At 38.4% G+C, this 22,384-nt stretch overlaps 1 protein-coding gene across 2 annotated transcripts in view; it reads right to left on the bottom strand.

The window, feature by feature from the left end:
- The window catches only part of Zranb1 (zinc finger RANBP2-type containing 1), a 60,291-nt gene extending 38,458 nt beyond the window's left edge, over window positions 1–21,833 (bottom strand). Inside the window, exons 1-2 of one of the 2 annotated variants that reach the window (XM_004838751.4) lie at window positions 21,428–21,833; window positions 1,061–1,905 (exon numbers count right to left, since the gene is read on the bottom strand). In XM_004838751.4, coding sequence (XP_004838808.1) covers window positions 1,061–1,874 — 814 coding nt within the window. In that variant the 5' untranslated portion in view covers window positions 1,875–1,905; window positions 21,428–21,833. The remainder of the gene's footprint in view (window positions 1–1,060; window positions 1,906–21,427) is intronic. The other variant, XM_087185184.1, reaches the window with a different exon arrangement.
- Window positions 21,834–22,384: the final 551 nt, after the last annotated feature.

Here is a 22,384-nt window from a genome sequence, read left to right on the forward strand (position 1 = left end):
TTCAAATTACTAATTTAGTTACTAATCAAATTATCTGAACAAAAATAAATGTCAAAGCAAGCACCCCCTCAAAAAAAAAGCAAGCACCCCATTGAAATAATTTAAACAATAAAATTTAAAATCTAACCTATTGAGGGCCGGGGATTTAGCTCAGCGGTGCCGTGCCTGCCTTACAAGTGTAAGGTCCTGAGCTCGAGCGCCAGGTACTGGAAAAAGTAAAATAAAATAAAATCTAAACTGTTGGGGAGCCAAGGATTTAGCTCAGTGGTGCTGCCACCTGCCTCACAAGCACAAGGTCCTGAGTTCAATCCCCAGTATCAAAAAAAAAAATCTAACCTATTGAAAACAAATACTAAACATTTAAGCAATTGCTTTTGTGAAATACTTCACACATAATTCACAAGGTCAATAAATAGGAAAAAAACCCTGCTCTCATGTCTCTATCCTTTAACAGCTCTGAACTAATGACAGGGCCCAATATTCCAAAATTCCTTAGGAGAATAAAAATACAATACATACAAATCATAACTTGAACTATGGAATCAAATGGCCATGTGAAATCAGTTCCATGAAGTTTGCAAACATTCACTACATGACATATGTATTTAATGTCACCATTTTCAAGGTCAATATTACGTTTGTTCAACTTCTTCAAGTGACACATTTTTGTGATATTTTTAACGTCTGACTAAAGCCTCTATCATCACAAGATGCCTCACTGTTTACAAACACTGACAAATAGCAGCTGTTGTTCCTAAGTCATATCTTGGTACGAAAAAGAGAGTAGCAGTTTTAAATTCCAGGTGTATATTTTTCTGCTAATATGTAATAAGTTTGCTTTAACTTTTTCCCACAAGAAATAAGAGATATGTACACAAATGTAGGCATTTAGTATAAAGTTGATAAGCTCACAAATAAGATTCTTATGCATGCATACTCAAGAATACAGCTATCATGCTGAATGAGTTCAGCGCTAAATAATTTTGACTGCCTATATTTTTCATGTCATATTTAATATCTTTCCCCATCTCATTCAAAATTTCAGAAAACAGAAACTTACCCACACAAGCATTGAGGAATAGCCAATCAGTCTTTTTCATCCTGTTTTTAATTTGCTTTAGTTTTTTGAAGTCCACTTCAAGTTCCTCCTTGCTGCCAACAGCACCAGCAAATTCAATCCTCTGAAAATCCATTTTTACTTCAGAGTCTCGTTTTGTAGTAGGAGGTGATCTTCTTTGGGTATTACCACTACTGCAGCTTCCCCTCCATCGAGCTCTGTCTTGCTCATTTATTATTGAAGAAGCCTCTTCAGTCTCTGCCAACTCTATTGCTTCAATGTTATTAGGTCTGGGATGGTCACAAACAACACATTTTTTAGCCTTGGCCCAGTTTTCATATGTGCAAACAGAACAAGTCCAATGCTGGGTCCTTGTGTTCAGTTTATTTCTATCATTGTATTCCTCACAAGGATCAACAGAAAAAGCAACTGGTCTTGAGCCAGATCCTGAGGATTGAGGAGATTCTGTGGGACTCCTGGTCCTACGCTGGGATAAGCACTGGGTACATCTGATTGCTCTTGGCCAGTTCAAATATGTGCACATGTGGCATGACCATTTATTTGCATTTTCCATACTGTATGAAGACTTAACTCTTGGTCTTGCACTAGAATCTGGACATATCAAAGGACTACTTCCTCCTTCAGTGCTGGAAGGATCCCAATCTCTACCAACATCACTTGAACCACTTTTAAATGGATCTTCTGTAATAATTGTTCCACTAGGCCTTTGGGCACGACACATGGTACATTTGATTGCAGATGGCCAGTTTTCATACGTACAATATTCACAAGCCCACTTAATTCCGCGTTCTGACATTGTGCACTTCTTGAAATAAGTTGTCAGGAAGCTATAAATAATTAGGACATAGTTATTAAAATAATAACTCCATAATTCTACTTCTGAAAATCTCCAAAAAAAATAAAAACACTTCAATTTATAAAATATACATTTCTCAGAATACGTATGTAGGATTTCAGACTGAATTATTCTACTTTTCTTTTTGGGTTTCCATAGAGGTACTGGAGATAAATTCGCAAAATTCTTAGATCTTGGGATTTAATAAAACTGTACTTTGAGGTGATAAAGAAATAGGCAGGAAATATTTGTCCCAAATGGGAAGGGAAGATTAAAATAGGGATGCCACTAATAAAAACGTTTAATTTCACCTCAGCCATCAGCATCTAATTTAGGAAAGTATCCAACAGTTAAAGACTCAAAGCGAAGGGAAAGAACATAAACCAAATAATACCTCAAGTACAACCATTCTCAAATTACAAACATAGATTATGCTATCTAGATACCATTTGATTAATACAGAAATTCAGAAGACTAAAGACATCTCTGATTCCTACTGAGAGAAAAACAGCCTAAAAGTATTAATTATTCACTGCTTTTAATTAGCACAGGTAGAAAAGATATTGAGAAATAAACACCACAATTAACAAAGTAACAATATGAAACAGGGATGCTTCCTTGATACTGTTTTCTCAAAATCTAGTTCTGTCTGGAGAAAAACAAAAAATCAACACTGCATATCACCAATTATTGGGAAACTCAAATTGTCAGAACATCTATAACTGTTTCCACAAGAAAAGTAATATAATTTTGGATGCTCATATTCAATATTAGAAATTTTTTAATATTTAAAACTCAATTCATATTAAAATATATTCACTATTTAAAAGTTGAGAGCCGGGGATTTAGCTCAGTGGTTTTGCTGCCTGCTGCGCAAGTGCAAGGACCCAAGTTTGATCCCTGGTACCAAAAAAAAAAAAAAAAGTTCCTAGGAGCGAGGAGTGGTGGCGCACACCTGTAATCCCAGGACTTGGAAGGCTAAGGCAGGAGGCTCACATGTTCAAGGCCAACCTGGGCTACATGATGAGTTCAAGGTCAGCCTAGACTACATAATAAGAGCCTGTCTCAAAAAAAAAAAAAACACAAGAAAAAAGAAAAGTTCCTAGGATTCTATAGTGGGTTTATTAACATCACACTATAATAAAGATATTATTTAATGAGAAATAATTCATAAATGAAGCAACTTATTAAATGACCTTTCAATGGCCCAAACTAAATCCATCATTCCTAATTTTTTTTTTTTTTTTGGTACTGGGGATCGAACTTGGGTCCTTCCGCTTGCAAGGCAGGAGGTGGAACCACTGAGCTAAATCCCAGGCCCAACTTCCACCTATTTTTAACAAGGAACAAGGTAGATTAAGTTTTCCAACTTTCTAAGGGATTTTTTTCCTAAACATGAAAATTTAAATCTTTCACTTCAAAGTGTATTGTATTCCCGCCTGCCAAGTCCACCCCCCATTTAGAGTGTAAACTCTGCTAAGAAGACACCTTCACTATAAGAAAGACTACTATTTAATAGCTAAAATAAAAATTACTAAGATTTTAGTTTCCATGCTATAACCTCCACCTTGCACATGATTAGAATAAAAGCACATTTATATATCAGACCAAAGACACGTTTCACTCTTCATCCTGGCTCAGACTCTATGACTTCCTCAGGAGATATTGCAAAACATGGTAAGTTCTGACTCTAGATAGCTATTCCTGTAAAGGAGACCAAAACTGAATTTCACTTATAGCCTGCTAATTTATCTGAAAGTATTTTATAAAAAGGATTGATTTTAATCATTTTAACTTATTTCTTTTTTTTTTTTTGGTATTGGGGATCGAACTCGGGTCCTTGCACTTGCGGGGCAGGCGGCAGAACCACTGAGCTAAATCCCCGGCCCCATTTTAACTTATTTCAATAATGGATTATTAAAGTCAGAATTTTAAATTAACACAGCAATAGAAATATCTAAATCATTAGGCTGGTCAGTCAGACATGGGAAAGACATCTTTCTACATAATGTTAAGTGTATGTGTCTTTATATGTCTGTGTGTGTGCACGTGCATGTACAAGCACTAGTATTATAGTTAATAGTAACAACGCTAAGTTCATTGCTACCTGTATTACTTGTAAAACTAAAGGGAAAAGATGATATAATCCAAATAAGTACGAAGAGCAAAAACAAAACCAAAGAAAGTATGAATATAATTAGTTTTGAAATCTTCAGCAATTGCATTTTTCATATGCAGGTAATTTATCTTATTAAACTTTTCAAATTGAGTTTATACACAATGATTACACACAATCTGATAGCAATTCAAAAGTGTGATAATGGGGAATTATAATCATGTAAACATCTACGAAGAGAATAAAAGAGATTTAAGGACAATTTTTATTTTCTTTAGGTAATTTCTTTAGTTTTTCAGAAATGAAATATAAATTAACTTGTTCATCTGCTGGAAATTATAATGATCATGTAGAAATTTGCCATTAACAAGAAGACCATAGACCATACTGGACACATATTGAGGGTTACTATAAGTAATTTCAATATTTCATTCTTAACAGTCACATTCAAAGAAATCTATGCTTGCTTTGATAAATCTTCCTCTGATGTGTCTGTTGATCCAATAAACAGCCTATGTATGATCTTATATTAGCTAATCTGCGTGGAACTAATGTACTGGCAAAATACATTTGAATGTCCAAAGCTGACAAAAAAATTTACCCCTAAAAAAAATCATATGGGGGTTAGGTTTGCATGTGGAAGGCCCTAGGTTCAACCTACAGCACAAAAAAATTAAATAAATCATCATAATCAATGTCATCATAGATGCTTGGTAAAATAATGGACAAATATTGTGGCTGCCTAGTTAGCCTACTCATTCTAAAAATCTAAGTAACTAAGCAATACTAAAGCCAAGCTCAGGGCTGGGGATTTAGCTCAGTGGTTCCACCGCCTGCCTCGAAAGTAGAAGGACCCAAGTTCAATCCCCGGTACCAAAAACAAAAACAAAACAAATAAAGCCAAGCTCAAGAGTCTTAAGAGAATGTATTAGATAATAACGTACAGTATCCACTCTCGGGGGAAATCAACGCTTTGTAGGAATTTATATTTTATCAACTCAAAATTTAAACTCATTGGAAAGTATTATCAGAAAAGGTCATCTATACCTGTGGCAATCAGTAAATGGAATGAAAAAATAAGGATGACATCAACTCAACGATGCAGTTTTTACATTATTGAGAAGAAATTAACACTGAGTGTTCTTTTTCTTCCAGGTGTTAAAATACTCCAAAAGGTATATACAATAATTTTTAAACCAATCGGCTCTAAGAGTTAATACTGCATCATAAAATGGTTACTAAATATCATTTTAAAGCAGGGCATGGTGCTGCACAATTGTAATCCCAGCATTTAGGAGACTGAGGCAGGAAGATCATGGCATGTTCAAGGCCACCCTTCAAGGCCAGCTGGGGACAGTGAGTTAGAACCAACCTAAACTACACAGCAAGATCTTGTCTCACAAAAAAGTATACGTATATATAATGATATATATATTATACATATATAAAAATCATTTAGGGCCAGGAATTTAGCTCAGTGGCACCGCGCTTACCTCACAAGCCCAAGGTCCTGAGTTCAATCCCCAGTACCAGAAAAAAAAAAGTTAACATATTCATATACCAAGTTGATTTAATTTATGTCTAATTCTATACACAACATAATTTCTAAATTCTATCCAAGGAATCATACAATTAATTGGTATAATAAAATCTGCACAATCAGGACTTCTTCAAAAAGAATTGGACACAACTGTTTTTTTGGTTTTTGTTGTTTTTTGTAGATAGGGTCTCCCTATGTAGTCTAGGCTGGTCTCCAACTCATAGTACTCCTGCCTCAACCTCCAAAGTACCAGTATTACAAACAACTGCTACTTTTAAGGCATATTCTTTGGGTCAAATGAAGTAACAACAGTTTTCATCTTGTGTACAAAAAAGTCCAGAAATCCATTTGTGCATCAAGCCCTACCTACAGAATGCACAATGTCTCCAAATACATCATCCATTTTACAGTATTAAATTCACAATGCTTTTAATCATATACTTCCCAACTCAAATAATAAAAGCAAAGTATTACGGTCCATATTATTAGTAATTTTTTTTTTTGGCAGTACCAGGGATCAAACTCAGGACCTTACGCTTGCAAGCCAGGCGCAGCGCCACTGAGCTAAATCCCCGGCCCATATGGTCCATATTATTAATGGCTGTGGAAGGAACAAATAATTGTACATTTTAATATGATCATGTTCGATGAATCAAACTATATTTACAGAGCATTACCCGAGAAGCACAGCTATACTGAAGTCAATTCCTCAAAACTATAGCTACCCACCTACTACAAAAAAAAAAATATTAAAGAGAATCAAGAAAGTAAAACATGAGTGGGGATTTAGCTCAGTGGTTCTGCCACCTGCCTCATAAATGCGAGGACCTGAGTTTGATCCCTGGTACCACCATCCAAAAAAAGAAGAAAGAAAGAAAGTAAAACAATCTAGTGCAAACTCCTTAAGAAACAAACATAAGCTCAGCTGCCAGCTGGTTTTAAGTGATGAGAAATTATCCAAAGGACTAACACCAACAGCCTTACAGGATTTTCTTAGCTTTACAAATATAAATATACATTAATAAAAATCTGTAGAGATTTACAAATCTGTGGAGTTTTATAAATGCTCAGACAACATGGAATAGTATAGGTGTAAGTAAACTAAAACTAAAAAGGATATTCCAAGCCTACTCAATTTTCAAGTTCCATTAAAATGTTCCAAAGTAAATCTGAATTACAACTTATGTAAATAAAAAAAATTAAAAGAATTACTTAACCCTTAAGACAAAATTCCCAAATAGTCATCATCTCTTTTCTCATCATCTTCTTACATCACTGTCTTCCTCATAATAGTCACCAGGAAAAACAACCAAGCTAAAGCAAGATCTTGGAGATTGATGACATATCCAGAAATCTTATCCCATTTCAGGGCCCCAATAGCTTATTAGCACTTCCATTAAACTTTTTATTTTCCCCTCATGACAATGTCCTATTCTAACTTCTCCAGTTTCCATTTGTTATAGCTTATGAGTACATGTCACCCCAAAGCCTCATGCAGTCATAGGTGGGGCTTTTCAGAGGTGGCTGGTTCCAGAGTGTGTGATGCTGGGATCAAGGGTGTGTGATTACTCAACTAGTCCACTGATTGGTTTGGCACATTTCTGGGTGGGGATAATGGGTAGGCCCACCCTGCGAATGAGTGCTACCTGCCCTAAGGGCATGTAGCCTGGATAGAATATAAAAGACAAAAAAGAGAGCTACTGTTGTCACTTGCTGCTTTGCTGCCTTCTGCCTGCCATGGACTCTTTCTCCTCTGGAATGTCCCCCTCTGCCATCCACCCTGCCGTGGAGACAGCAAACTAAGAACTGAAACCTCTACAAACTATGACCTTCAATACACTTTTCTTCCTTTAATTAACTTTGAGTGTTGGGTATTTTGTCTCAGTGAGGAGAAAAGTAACTAAGACACCACTAATGACTATTCATATCTGTAAACCCAGCAGAGAAACAGAATCACTTGAATTCATTCTTCTGCCCACAGGTTCTTTCCAATGGTCTCTATCCTATAAATTATTTTCTTCCCATCTCCACTGCCACCAATCCTTTCTCAGTTCAGGTCAGAACTACTATTAACAGTCTCCTAAGCTTCTTTCCTTTCCAAATCTATCCATCAGACTATTACCAGAACAATCCTCTTTCTGAAGCTCATCTGTAACAGTACAAACTCTCAACTCCATTTCATTAACCCAGGGCCCAAATATTCTCAAAACATAACACACATACTTACCCCAACTCATGCATGTGTCATCACCCCTGAAGGCACTGCCCTTAAATACACAAATACAACAGACACACTTCTATCCATCCTTTAAGGCTCAGGTAAGTCTTATCTCCTTTATATGAAGTTTTCAAATCACCCTTAAGTACACTCCAAGCAACTATAGTTTTATTGACATCTGGTGTTTACTATACAGTATTTCCTCTTGGACCTAACTACTAGAGCATTAATTGGTATTACTTTTTCTTATGTCATTCCTCCGTTAGTTTTTTTCTCTTTTTTTTGGTACTGGATATCAAATTCGGGTCTTTGCGCTTGTGCAGCAGGTGGCGAAACCACTGAGCTAAATCCCTGGCCCCGCCCCTGTCAAGTTTTAATCAGAAGAGCCAAGGTTCCAAAAACCTTGTCTCAGGGATTCTAGTGGCCCAAAATACAGATGAGTGCCTTGTGTTTACTAAAACCCATGAATAGACAGATCAGATTGAATGACCTGCAAAAAGAAAGGAGTGGAGCTTTTGAGCAATCTCAGGAGAAATTCTAGAAACTCCATGGCAGCAATTGTAGAAGTACCAAGATTTCAGTAAAAAGTGCCTCCAAGACACAATTAAGTGCCAAGAGATATGCAATGGGAGCCCGTATCTGGTCATAGAGCCACAGAACCAGAAGGATCTCTATGGAGGGCAAGGAAAGACATTATTATGACCAGAGCAGGCAAAACATAAATCATATGATACCAAGTCATCCAACATGGCAGGTAGGAGGTCTGCCAAGAATGAATGAAGCTGGGGGCCGGAGATTTAGCTCAGTGGTTTCTCCACCTGCTGCGCAAGCGCAAGGACCCGAGTTCAATTCCCAGTACCAAAAAAAAAAAGAAAAAAGAATGAATGAAGCTAAATTTCCTGCCAAAAGAGTTCTGAGTTCATATCAAGTTCATTTAAAGGAAAGAAATGTACCACCTTGTTTTTGGACTGGGATCTCATCTCTGCAAACAGACTATAAACTGACAAAAGCTACCACATCTGTTTTCCTCTCATTTCATACTCAAATATGTAACTCTATAAACAAATATCTGAAATATTACATGGAAAGTCTTGATATCTACTGTACCCACTGCATTCCACCCCTTTAAAAATATAAACATCCCGCCAGGGATTTAGCTCAGTGGTGCCGTCACCCGCCTCACAAGTGCAAGGTCCTGAGTTCAATCCCCGGTACAAAAAAATAAATAAAAATAAAAATATAAACATGAGGGCCAGGGATTTAGCTCAGTGGTTCCGCCACCTGCCTCAAAAGCACAAGGACCCAAGTTCGATCCCCGGTACCAAAAATAAAATTTTTTTAAATAAAAATATAAACATGTGAGGCCAGGAATTTAGCTCAGTGGTTCCGCCACCTGCTTTGCAAGCAGAAGGTCCTGAGTTCAATACCCGGCACCCAAAAACAAAAAACAAAAAAAACAAAAAATATATAAACATGTATTACATAAATACATGTAATTTAACGAAACCTATAAAATTACAAACATTTTTGTCCTTGCTAGTTTATTTGTTTACGTAGTTTTTTGTTGTTGTTGTTTTGTTTTGTTGGCTTTTTCAGATATGTAGTTCAGGCTGGCCTTGAGCTCACTATGACCAGCCTCAAACTCTTAGTAATCCTCCTGCCTCAGCCTCCCAAATGCTGGTACTACAGGTGTGCACCACCAAGTCTAGCTTTGTCCCTGATAGTTTGGCATCTAGAATAAAAAGAACTTATGGTCAAAATAAAATAAAGTACATTAACCACTAAGTTTGTTACATGGCTTAGTCTAGAACCCTCTGATTCCACAACCCATTATTAAACAAACTGTTTTCCAAGATATTATTCTAGTTTTCCTCCATTGTCACTACCTGTTCTTCCTCAATTTTCTTTGCTGGCTTCCTTATATTGTATTCCTGAGGTAAAGAGCCAAATGCCCCTAGACTCAGTCCTTAGTTCTCTCTCTAACCACTACTATAAATCCTTTGGGGATTTCACTCCATCTCTGGGTTTTAAATTTTACTTATAAGCTTATCACTCCCAAATTTATATATCCAGGCTGGACCTTACCCCTAACTAAAGATTTGTGAATCTAGTTGTCTTCTTGGCATCTGTTTGAATGATTAGGAAACATCTCAAACTTTAACATCCAAAACTGAATCCTTTTTTTTTTTTTTTTTTTTTGGTACCGGAGATCGAACTCAGGACCCTGTGCTTGCGAGGCAGGTGGCAGAACTACTGAGCTAAATCCCTGGCCCCAAAACTGAATTCTTGATCACAATTTTATGTTTCTGAGTCTCAGTTTTCTCATCTACAAAATGAAGGAATTGAACTACTACGAGTCATAAAGTTACATAATAAACATTCATTCCTTTTCTCATTGCTCTGGAAGTCTATCATTCTACAGCAGACTTACATACCTTCAAAATCTGACCAATTTGAGCTACTATGACAACTTCTAAGCTGATTCAAGTCCTGCTATGTAAAGGACAAAGTACAAAACTTTAGCAATCACTAAATATTCTCTAAAAGTTCTAAATCTATGTGAAACTGTGTATAATTATTAGTAGATTTCAAGAACAGCCTTTCTATACAAAAAGGTCACTATGACAGTTTATGGTATCTATATGAAATAAGTAGATTTGAACTAAACATACTTGCTCTGTCCTTCCAAAGAACTTGTGGAGCTGGGCATGGTGGCACATACCTGTAATCCCAGCACTTGAGAGGCTGAGGCAGGAGAATCGCAAATTCAAGCCTAGCCTGGGTTACACAGTGAGTTTAAGTCCAGCCTGAACTACATGACAAGACCTTGTCTCAAAAAAACAAAAATTTGTGGACAAGCTGGACAAAGTAATTTAGATTAAATAACGCCTGCCAGAGTGACCTTGTTACTGGCACTATGCCATACACTTGAGGAAATTACTCCTACAACCAGTACATCATTCCACACAAACCCAAACGCTTAAACTATAACAAAGAATTTAAAGTTTACATTTTAATTTACCAAGAATACATTAATTAGGAAAATCTGTAATAAAAATTACAATTGTTGGCCAGGGATTTAGCTCTGTGGTTTTGCCGCCTGCTGCACAAGTGCAAGGACCCAAGTTCAATCCCTAGTACCAAAAAAAAAAATTACAATTATAATGGGTTTTACTTTTAAACCACCAGATACTTAGTAATTTAATGATTAGAATGAAAGAAGATTTAAACCAGGTATAGCGGTACACGCCCGCAATCCCAGCACTGAAGAGGCTGAGGCAGGAAGACTGCTGTGAGTTCAAGGCAAGACCTTGTCTCAAAAAAAAAAAGAATGAAAGAAGATTTAGAAGACACAAAGTTACTTACAATTATATCAAACCGAGCATGAAACAGTATTGCTTTCTAGTTCTTTCAGGAGAAATTCTCTTTATATATCAGCTTTCTCTATTTAACACTTCAGTTCTTAGAATGTAGCAAGAAAGGGGAAGGGGTACTACATATATGTTTTGAGCTAAGGTAGAATCCTTCTCTGCAGAGTTCCTTTATAGTTTCTCAGTCATTAACTTCAAATTACAACCCTAAAAAAAACTTATTAAATCTAACAACACAGGACAACACTTACCAAAAATATACATTCATGGAAATGTGGATAGATACAACTAGATATATACTGTCCTTGTGGTCAGGGAACCTACAATCTAATTAGATGAAAAAAGCTTTCTTTAAACAGGTATGAAAATGGAATGATTATCCCCAACAGTGACAATCAACCCAGCATTTAAAAGATAGTAAAACTGGGCTTGCCTTGGGCCAGGAATTTGGCTCAGTGGTTTTGTCACCTGCTGTGCAAGCGCAAGGACCCGAGTTCGATGCCCGGTACCAAAAAAAAACCTGGGCTTGCCAAATATGTATGAGACCCTGGGTTTGAGTCCCAGCTTCACAAAAAACAACAATAATTAAGCAATTTTTGTTAGAACTATGAACACGTTTACCGCTTTCAAATTTTAAGTTCTTTCATTATTCTACCCATTCTCTGTTCACACTGGGAACAGATTATCCCCAATTTATAGAGTATCCATAAGAACTAAAAGTCATTATTATGTCTATCCCACCTAGGGCCACCTTTTGATCAAAGACTATGGATGTTACCTGTGTGACCAGGAAAAAAGGGTAGAAACCTGAACTTCCAGATAATCAGTACGTTGAATAAGAAAAAAAAAGCTATGAAAATAAGGCAGAAACAATGGATTCCAAGGCAATACCTACACAGACCTATCATATCCTCAATTCTGTTATTTTGCCTAAATTCATTAGTTATTTTAATTAAAACATTTACTTTACAAATACAAAGTATAAATGTTGTTAATAAAATAAAATCATGAAGTTAGATCACTTCCCTCATGATTCCTGGTGTGATGAATAACAAAAATAGGATAAGGATTTTTCTATCACTGTCAAGAAATGTACAGCAAGTAGGTAAAACTTCAGTAAAGGGCATCCTGGGAATGCCAAAAACAGCACTAGACTGAAGGTATTTATCCGCATTATTAGAGATAAGTGAGTAGGCTAACTTTATCTATTTTATAATTTTGCCAGAGTCAGAGCCAGTCTATTGTTCAAATAGAAAATAGTAACAGCTAAAACCTGATAAGCAATTCATACATGCCAAACATTGTTCTAGCCCTTTAGATATATTAACTAATTTAATCCTCAGAACCCTATGAGGCAGATACTATTATCAGGTGTTCTGCATCTGAAGTCTGCACTTTATACACTATGTAACAAATATATATGTGTACTGTAGCTCATAATCACTTGTCCCACTGAGTTGCTTACTGAAAAATCCCTCCTCTATATCTACTGATAGGCAATAGCTAAACAAAATTTTTCACAACAAACTTGTTACCACATTTTGCGAACATTTAGCTTTTTAAAACTTGACTCTTCTCAAAGTGTTGAGGCAGGAGCATCATAAATTCAACCCCAGCCTGGGCAACTGGATATCTTAGCAAGACTATCTCAAAATTAAAATAAAGTAAAATTTTAAAACAATTTTTTAAACTGAGGATGTAATTCAGTGCAAGCACCCTGTATCACCAAAAAAGAAAACCTGAGCAAATGAGAACCTAAAAAGTTATTTATAAAAGAAAACACATTAGGGCTGGGGATGTAGCTCAGTGGCATTGCACCTGCCTGGCAAGCTCAAGGTACTGAGTTTGATCCCTGGTATTGAGGGTGGGGAGAAACACTAAATTAAGCATATAAAATTGAGTGAAAAGTAGTAGCAATCACCATGGTCTTAGATTATAAAATACCTTGTATTTTTCCGTTTGGAGACAATCACTGAGAAAAAAAATTAGTAACTGTCAGCCTGACTCCTTTTAGACTAATATGCACCAAACCAGATTACTATAGAAACCATAATGTCAAATTAGAATAGAAAAGTCTTCCATTTTCTTTTCTTTTTTTTCTTTGTACCAGGATCGAAGTCAGGACCTTGTACTTGTGAGGCAGGCCGCAGCACCACTGAGCTAAATCCTGGCCCCAAGTCTTCCATTTTCATTTAGTCAACTACAAAGGGGGACTCTCCATAAACAACATGTTTACAAATTACAGAACCTATACATGATGCTGTTTTAAAGGAAAGCAAAGAACAGTTTTCTATGAGATGGTAGGCAAATCATATTTATGCTTTAAAGGCTCAATTTTCTCACCTATAAAAATAGGAGCACTAAATAGTGATCTTCAGCATTTCCATCCTATGTACTAAAAACTCTAGTTAGCAAAGACAGGGTCTCACTAAGTTGCCCAGGCTGGCCTTGAACTTGTGATGATCCTGCCTCATCCTCCCAAGAAGAGGCAGTCTCTCATTCTTCTTTGTAAAAATTGGCTTTAAAAATCTTGCTTATTAAATTTACTTTGCAAACACCTATTTCCAAAAATATTAAAATTTTCCTACTCCCACCGGTGACAAAATTGATAGTGAAGACCAAATTTTTAAGTATTTACTACTACTAAATTAAGGATCATAAAAAATAAAAAATAAATTGACCAGGCATGCAACATGCCTGTATGTAATCCCAGCACTTGGAAGACTAGTGGATCTCGAATCAAGGTCAGCCTGGGCTATATAGTCAGTTAAAGGCCAGTCTGAATTACATAACAAGACTCTGTCTCAAATGAATGAATGAATGAATGAATGAATGAATAACAGATCTAATTCTAAACCACCAAAAATCTATTTCTAAAATAAGGCTAACATGCACACACACACACACACCACACCAGATATGAATTATTTGCACCAGATAGTAACAGTTATGGAATCTGAATATGATCAAGCCTCTAGATCTTACTGCCAGTTTACAAGATGCAGGGGATAGAGGCAACCCTGATATCATTGGGGGGGGGGAGCCTAAGAGGAAAAAGGGAAATTTGAATACTGAAATATTTACAGTATTTTAAGATCTCTGGAATTTCCTTTAATCCATGAGAAGGAATATAAATGAAATAAGCCTGGTCATTTGTTGATTACTAGATGATGGACTCGTAAGAACTCATTCTCCTAATCTCTCTGTATGTATGTTTGAAACATTACATAAAAAAATTCAAGGGCAGGCCAGGGATTTAGTTGAGCGGCACCACGCCTGTCTCTCAAGCACAAGGTCCTGAATCTGATCCCCGGTTGCCGGGGGGGGGGGGGGGGGGGGGGGGCACCTTAAGGGCTAGCAGTATAGCTCAGTAGTAGAACATTGTCTAGCATACACAAGTCTCTGGGTTCAATCCCCAATATCACAAAAAAATAAGTATCAGTTAGATAACAAATGCTATTCTAGACTGAGAATTAAAGACTTGGACTGGGCCAAGGATTTAGCTCAGTGGTTCCACCTCCGGCTTTTGCAAGCGCAAGGTCCTGAGTTTGATTCCCGATACAAAAAAAAACACTTGGACTCCCACTGCTAAAAAGGAACTGAAAACAGTATACTGTTTATTATTAAGTCAGTACAACTCAAAAGCACGTTCCAGGGACCTGTGGTAATCTACAAACCTGTGATAATCTCTAGTGGACTGCACAGAAATTTAAAATAGCACTTTAAAATATCTGTAGCAATTTTTCCAGTCATAATTTTATGACTTGAATCTAGTGATAAAATGTTAGAACATGTGGAAAAATTTACAAATACAGGGCTGGAGATTTAGCTCAGTGGTTCCACCACCTGCCTCGCAAGCGCAAGGCCCTGAGTTCTATCCCCTGTACTGCAAAAAAAAAAGAAATGTCCACAAAAAAAACTACAGCTAACATCATATTTAATAAAGAGTTTCCCACTAAGATCAGGAATAAAGCAAAGCAAGTATTTATCATAGTTCTTAGTTCAGTGGATTATGGTCTGTTTCTAGCACTCAACTGAAAATTCATTTGTCTCCATAAAGTGTCTCCATGTATGGCTCTTAATCATTTAGTCAATGAAAAACAACTCAATAATCTGCTGGTATCAAAGAATAGTATTTCCCCAAAAAAGTAGTCAAAAAAAAGTTCTGAAATTTAAAATACATTAGCTCCATTAAATAGTACATCCTAAACAAGAGCAAATGATTTAGAAGTGTTTTATTAAAAATCAGATCATCAGGCCAGCGATTTAGCTCAGTGGTTCTGCCGCCTGCCTCAAAAGCGCAAGGTCCCGAGTTCGATCCCCAATACCAAAAAAATCAGATCATCATATCCTGTCTTCACAGCATATTGTTGCAAATTAATGTACAACACTAAGTATAGATACTTTTCTTCAACTACAGAATAGGAATAATTTCTTCATATAGCTAAAAAATATTCTTATATTAATCAGCTTGTAGTTGAGAATAATTACATTGTTAAAGCTAAGTAAATTCCAACAAATAGTACTGGAGCAACTGGATAGCTATATATATATATTTTTTTTTTTTTGGTGCTGGGGATCGAACTCGGGACCTTGAGCTTGCGAGGCAGGTGATGGAACCACTGAGCTAAATCCCCGGCTGGATAGCTATATTTTAAAAATTAAGTTGGCAGCCTGGGGATTTAGCTCAGTGGTTCCACAGCCTGCCTTGCAAGTGCAAGGTCCCAAGTTCAATTCCCAGTATCGAAAAAAAATAAAAAAATAAAAATTAAGTTGGATTCTTACGTCTTCTAATCATTTGAAAAACTTACCTAAATTTAAGAGCTAACATTATTAGATGAAAACAAGGGCCGGGGATTTAGCTCAGTGGTTTTGCCTCCTGCTGCGCAAGCACAAGGGCCCAAGTTCGATAACTGGTAGCAAAAAAAAAGAGAAAACAAAGATACAACATGATTTTGGATTAGCCAAAAGCAAATGTGAGAAAACATAATTTAAAAATTAAAAATGTTGTGTATCCAAGGACTTCGAAGAAATAGAAAAAAATAGAAGAAAATGGGCCAGGGATTTAGCTCAGTGGTTCTGCCACCTGCCTCGCAAGTGCAAGGTCCTAAGTTTGATCCCTGGTACCAAAAAAAAAAAAGAAGAAAGTATTTGCAAACCATTTATCTAAAAGCAACTTCTATCTTGGGCTAGGGATTTAGCTCAATGGTTCCTCCTCCTGCCTCACAAGCACAAGGACCCAAGTTCGATCCCCGATACCAAAAGAAGAAAAAAAAAAGCAACTTCTATCTAGAATATAAAGTCTTACAACTCAATAAAAAAAACCTAATCAAGACAACAAAAAGAGAGCTGGGGATTTAGCTCAGTGGTTCTGCCGCCTGCCTTACAAGCAGAAGAACCCGAGTTCGATCCCCGGTACCAAAAATAAATAAATAAAAGTTGCAGGATTTGACTAAAAAAAAAAAAAGTAAAGAAAACAAAAAGGCCCGGGGATTTAGCTCAGTGGTTTCGCCACCTGCTGCGCAAACGCAAGGACCCGAGTTAGATCCCCAGTACCACAAAAAAAACAGAAGGCAAGCAAGCAAGCAAGCAAAAAGGATCAGAATAGAAATTTATCTAAAGATATCCAAATGAATAATAAGCACATGAAAAGATGTGCAACACCATTAGTCAATAGGGAACTGCAAATAAAAAATGATATGCCACTAGAATGTCTAAAATTTTAAAAAGACAGTAAATAATAAGTATTCTTACACTGCTGATAGAAATACAAAATGGGGGTCAGGGATTTAGCTCAGTGCCTGAGTTCGATCCCCGGTAACCCCCAAAAAAGGGAAAGAAATATAAAATGGTACAACCACTTTGTCAAACAAAAACTTGTATACAACTTTCAAAAGGTGTGCATTTCATAACAGCCACAAAGCCCAAAGTCCATCGATTAATGAATGGATAAGCAAAATGTGGTATATACAAGAGAGTACTATTCCACCACAAAAACATAGGAAATACTGCCATATATTAAAAAATAAAAACCCCTGGAAACATGTTAAGTAAAAGAAGTCAAACACAAATGGCCATGTAATGACTCCATTTACATGAGAATTCCAGAACAGGCAAACCTAAGAGACACAAAAAGTAGATTTGTGGTTTTGCCAGAAGCTGAGAACAAAGGGGAAATGACTTCTAATAGGTACATGGTTTATTTGGGGGGTGATGAAAGTGTTCTGGAATTACACAGTGGTGATTGTTGCACAACTTTATGAAGACACTAAAAACCACTGAATTACCTACTTTAAATGCGTGAATTTCATGGCACATGAAACATATCTCTACGAAGCTATTTACAAAAAAAAAAAAAACAACTCTGGGGTTGGGGGTATAGCTGAGTGGTAGAGTATATGGTAACCCTGCGCAAAATGACCTGATTTACTCCCCAGCACAAAACCAAAAACAAACAGAAAAACCTAAAACTAGAAAGAAGTAACTGATCCCAATAACGCCTTATCCATTCAAATATTTTTATGCATATGATTTAACACCATGCAAGTAAAACTTTGACTTGACAAAAGATAAAAAGGCAATATTGTGAGGGCTGGGGATATAGCTCAGTGGCGCTGCACCTGCCTGACAAGTGTAAGGTCCTGAGTTCGATGACCAGTGGGGGGGGGGGGGGTCATTATTGTGGTTGAGAGCTAGTGGTACAGTTTATCCTTAACATATGAACAAAAGAAAAAAGAAATTCATTTTTTCATACAAAAAAGTTCCATTCACTGTGCAACAGAAATATTGTCAACTTCATATTCAATTTACCTGGCCAACCTCCATTTTAAAATTCAAACTAATGGCTCTTGTCAAAAACTTCAACTAAACCAAAATAATACCCTCTCAGAAAGTATAGAAAACTTACTGACCCAGCTTTCTCAAGCAATGATATTACTAATATAATTCAATGGCCTTTTACAAATGCAAGTAGCCTGAGTAAAAAATTGCCCCTATTTCTGATAAGTTTATCATGTTAGTTTTAGCGCCAATCATACTAAAAAAGTTTAAGAACCTTGGAGGAAAAGGTTTTTATATAACTACTTCCTAAAGTATCAGACAATTTAAAGGAGAAAAATACTTTGGAAGAGGACAAATTTCCACATAGAAGCAGTGGGTAAGTCAAGATGGTTTACTGCCAAGAGACTATGTATCCATAAAATACCATGCCTCCTACTCACAACACATAACAGAAACATACACACCTATTTTCCAAATGTATTAAGATACTACATAATTATATGTTATCCTTGGTATATACCAATGATATGGGCCAGTCCGTTGGTGTTTTCCTCCAACAGTGTTGAAAGGTAGCAGTGAATCAACATATTCTCCTGTCTCATCTGCCTGATGATCAACAACACATGTTGCCAACATCTGAGGTTAAGAAGCAAACTAAGACTACAGATTTTCTCCTTCCTATGAAGATAAATGTTACATACACACAAATACGAAATGGCTATAAAATCTGAGTCACTGGTAGCAAACAAAACCAAGTATCTTCCCCAGACTCAAACGTGAAATAAGCAAGAGAAGTGTGGTATTTTCACCTGATCTTCATGAAAATGTTGAGCATTCTCTACAGAAAATTGTGCTGATAATATAGACATACTGACCAAATATTTTGAGACATAATTTAAAGTATTTTGTCTCATAAGCCAGCAGTTTCAGAAACGCCAATAATTGAGAGATAACAAACTGCATGTCCTAGAATACCTCTATAACCAAAAATACTTTGTCAGACCATGTATCCGTATTTTCAGTGCTGAATATATGGTCTCCATAGACACAAATTCATTTTACAGAGGTCTCCAAAATCTATTTAGAAAGCAAAATTTAAAAAAAAAGATAAATTGAAATCCACACTAGAATAGATTAAGGGTAAAAAGGGAGAGAGTGTCACACAGGAGTGAATAGATCCCTCTGTGTTAAAATTGTCAAAAAGGCCTCTCAATGGGCCGGGGATTTAGCTCAGTGGTTCTGCCACCTGCCTCGCAAGCACAAGGACCCAAGTTCGATCCCCGGTACACAAAAAAAAAAAAAAAAAAAAAAAAAAAACATATATGTGTGTGTGTGTGTATGTTATGTATTTAAAAAGGCCTCTCAAGACAGAGCAATTAAGTCAGCCCAGAGAGTATCCAATAAACACAAGCGGAAGAGGATTTCAAAGAGAAAGAGAAAGGCGTAAAAGAAAAGCCAAGAGGAGGAACTTCAAAGGAACCACAAACAACTTAGTTCGGCTCCAACTAGATTCACAAAAGGAATAGGAATTAAAACTTAATAGATCAGGGTCAGACTACAAAGAAATTTGAACACCACACCAAGGAGCTTGAACTTTGTTTTGCATTTATTGAGTTTTCTGTGAGTCACCACATTAATGTGAGGATTTAATAGCATTCAAATGTGCAAGATATTTACCCAAAGCACACGTGAACCACAAATACTCCAAATGAAACACCATTATCACTGGGAAAAAAATGTTCAAAGTCCAGATAAAGATGGTACTACCAGAGGAGGAAGGGAAGCGCACAGCAATGCCCAAATAAAACTGAACCAAGTTAAATAAAGTCAGTGTCAGTGTTTCACTTCTGCAACTCCTATTTCCTCAGTTTACATTTATTATAAAAGCAGTAGTTATAAAGTACACGGAATGGTTCTCACTGTATCAATTACAACATGAAGCAATTTAATTTACCTCAAACATTGTGTAAGACTATGTTAATCTTCAGACTTTAAATGTGATATGCCATAACCCGTATCACTGTACATATCTGGACTGAGGCCATGAACTTAAAATACACTGCCATGAATGAGTGGATCACAATCACCCAAGCACATTCCAAGAGTAAATAAATGGGTGGTTCCAACGCTCTCGCATATAAATAAAAGGTGCTGAAAACAGCAACAGAAATAAAAATCTCTCGTGATATTCAAAAATTACATCCTCCCTGAAAGAGTAAAATGTGTCTTTACTGTCCTAGCAGTACTCAACTGGCCCAGTAAAAACAATGTTATGAAATTTTAGTGTAAGGAGACTGCTTACCTTAAAAGCCAAAAACCAAGAGGAAGCAAGTTCTAATGTTTTTAGAATTAACCCATTTAATTAAAAATAATAACCAGGAGGCCATATTCAGCTTTGTGCCTTTCAAACACAATTTAGATGACTTTCCCAGGGCTCTTGGCACAAGCAAAGGTCACAATTCCTTAGTTTCCACTGAGTTATAAAGTCTGTACACTGACTCACCAATGTTTTATCAACATAGGGGTAGCTGGGAGTTGGACTAGTGATAAGGAAGTCAACTAAAAGACCGCAGGTACAAGAACCATTATTTTTTAAATTCCAAGAATTAAAATTTTTTTTCAACTGTGTTCTTAAAACAGTAATTTTGTGCATTTATTAACAAAAACACTGATCGATTATAAGGTAAGAACGAAACATTGAGGCCAGAGGGCGGTGCTTACTCGGGTAGTCTACTGTGTTAAGAAAATCGAGTGACTGAAATACAAGATTCTCAGCCAAGGGAGTTTCAAACCACCAGTGTTATCTCAAAGATGATGGGGCCGGTTCAAACTTCCAGGATTAACCTATACTCCTGGCCCCTCTGTGTAATGAAAGTATTCATTGCAGTGCTTTTTTGTCTGTGAAATGACCGGCACCAAACCATAGCAAAAAATAGTAACAACAGATACTTGCACTGAGCTATCGTTATTGCTAGGGGAAGACTGACTAGACAATCATTCCACAAGTTCCAGCTCCTCCTCCCACCCGCTCCGCCACCCCCCACCTTGATTTTACAGAACAGACCACCCCAGCAGGCACAGTACCGGCCAAGGGACCGAAATCCAAGTTTGGAGACCAGCACTAACTTGCAGCAACGGACCCAAGTATTCACGGCCTACTGCAGAGTGGAAACAACACCCCGCTCACCCACTCCTTTCACAGGAAAAGAAGTTGGGGGATCTGGCGGAAGACAGGTGGAAGGGCCCACCAGTCAGCCAGTCGTGGCCGCCAGGTCGGTAAACAAGTGAGGGTGGGTCCGCCCTCTCAAGGCCCCCGGTTGTCCCCGCGCCGGGAGAGCCCAAGATGGATGCGCGGCCAGCGGCAGCCCCGGGCCTGCTCTCCCCTCGCCCGCAGCGTCGCGGCCCTGGGAGGCTCGGCGGTCCGGGCGCCACTGACCGCCAAGGGCCAGGCAGGCCGCGGCGGGGCGCCCCCACCCAAGGCCCGGTTACCTGGCGGCGGCGGCTCCTCCTCTAGCTCCCGCTCCTCCTCCCCGTCAGACACTCGGCGCCAGGCGGCAGCGGCAGCGGCAGCGGCGACTCCCGCACAGCCCGCGGCGACGAGCCGAGCCCGGCCCCTCTCCGCCTTCCTCGGCGCCGCCGCCCGCCCCGCTGCTGCCGCCTCCGCCCTCCTGCCTCAGTCAGGACATGGTCTCCGCGGGCCCGCGCGGCTCCCGGCTGCCGGAGGCGGGGGGTTGAAGGGTGGAGAGGAGGCGTGGAGGCAGGAGGGAGCCGGGGGGCGGAGGGAGAGAAGAAGGGGGGCGACTTCGGGCGCTGCGGAATACTAATGGCGGCGGCCAGGGACCCGGAGCCAAATAAACCCTGCTGCGGGAAGCACAACGTCAGGGTCAGACCCTGCCGCTCGCCGCCCCGTCATTGGCCCCGAGGCTGCCGGTGACGTAGCCAATGGGCGGCCGCCTCTTTCCAGGCGCAAGAGGCGGGTCGCGGCGCGTGACGTCACCGGAGCGCGGGCGGATTGTAAGGCCGCGGCCTGCGCGCCTGGACCCTTCCCTGCGGAGGTGTGAGGAGGATACTTTACACCCGCCACCTTAGGGCTGTAGGCTGAGCCCGGCGGTTTCACCGGTTAATTTTTTTCGGTACCAGGGACTGAACCTAGGACCTTCAAATTGAGCTACATCTCTACCCCCCCCCCCCTTTTTAGAGTCTTGCTAAGGCTCTAAATTGCTCTGGATGGACTCGAACTTAACGATCCTCCTGCCTCAGCCTCCCAGAATGTTGAGACAGGCCCGTCCCACGTCTCCGCAGTGAACTGCTTGGTAATTTAGATACTTCTTGGTGGTCCCTGAAGCAGTTTCATGCTCATGACATCAAGAAAAATATCTAGCTGTTTTATGATAATTGGATTTACTGTTAATCTGTTTTACAATGTCTTGTTTACTTCCGCCTTCG

Source organism: Heterocephalus glaber, unplaced genomic scaffold (genome assembly GCF_053883595.1).
Source record: "Heterocephalus glaber isolate CG9 unplaced genomic scaffold, H.glaber_assembly_v1.0 deba00001497, whole genome shotgun sequence".
NCBI classification, from domain to species: Eukaryota; Metazoa; Chordata; class Mammalia; order Rodentia; family Bathyergidae; genus Heterocephalus; species Heterocephalus glaber.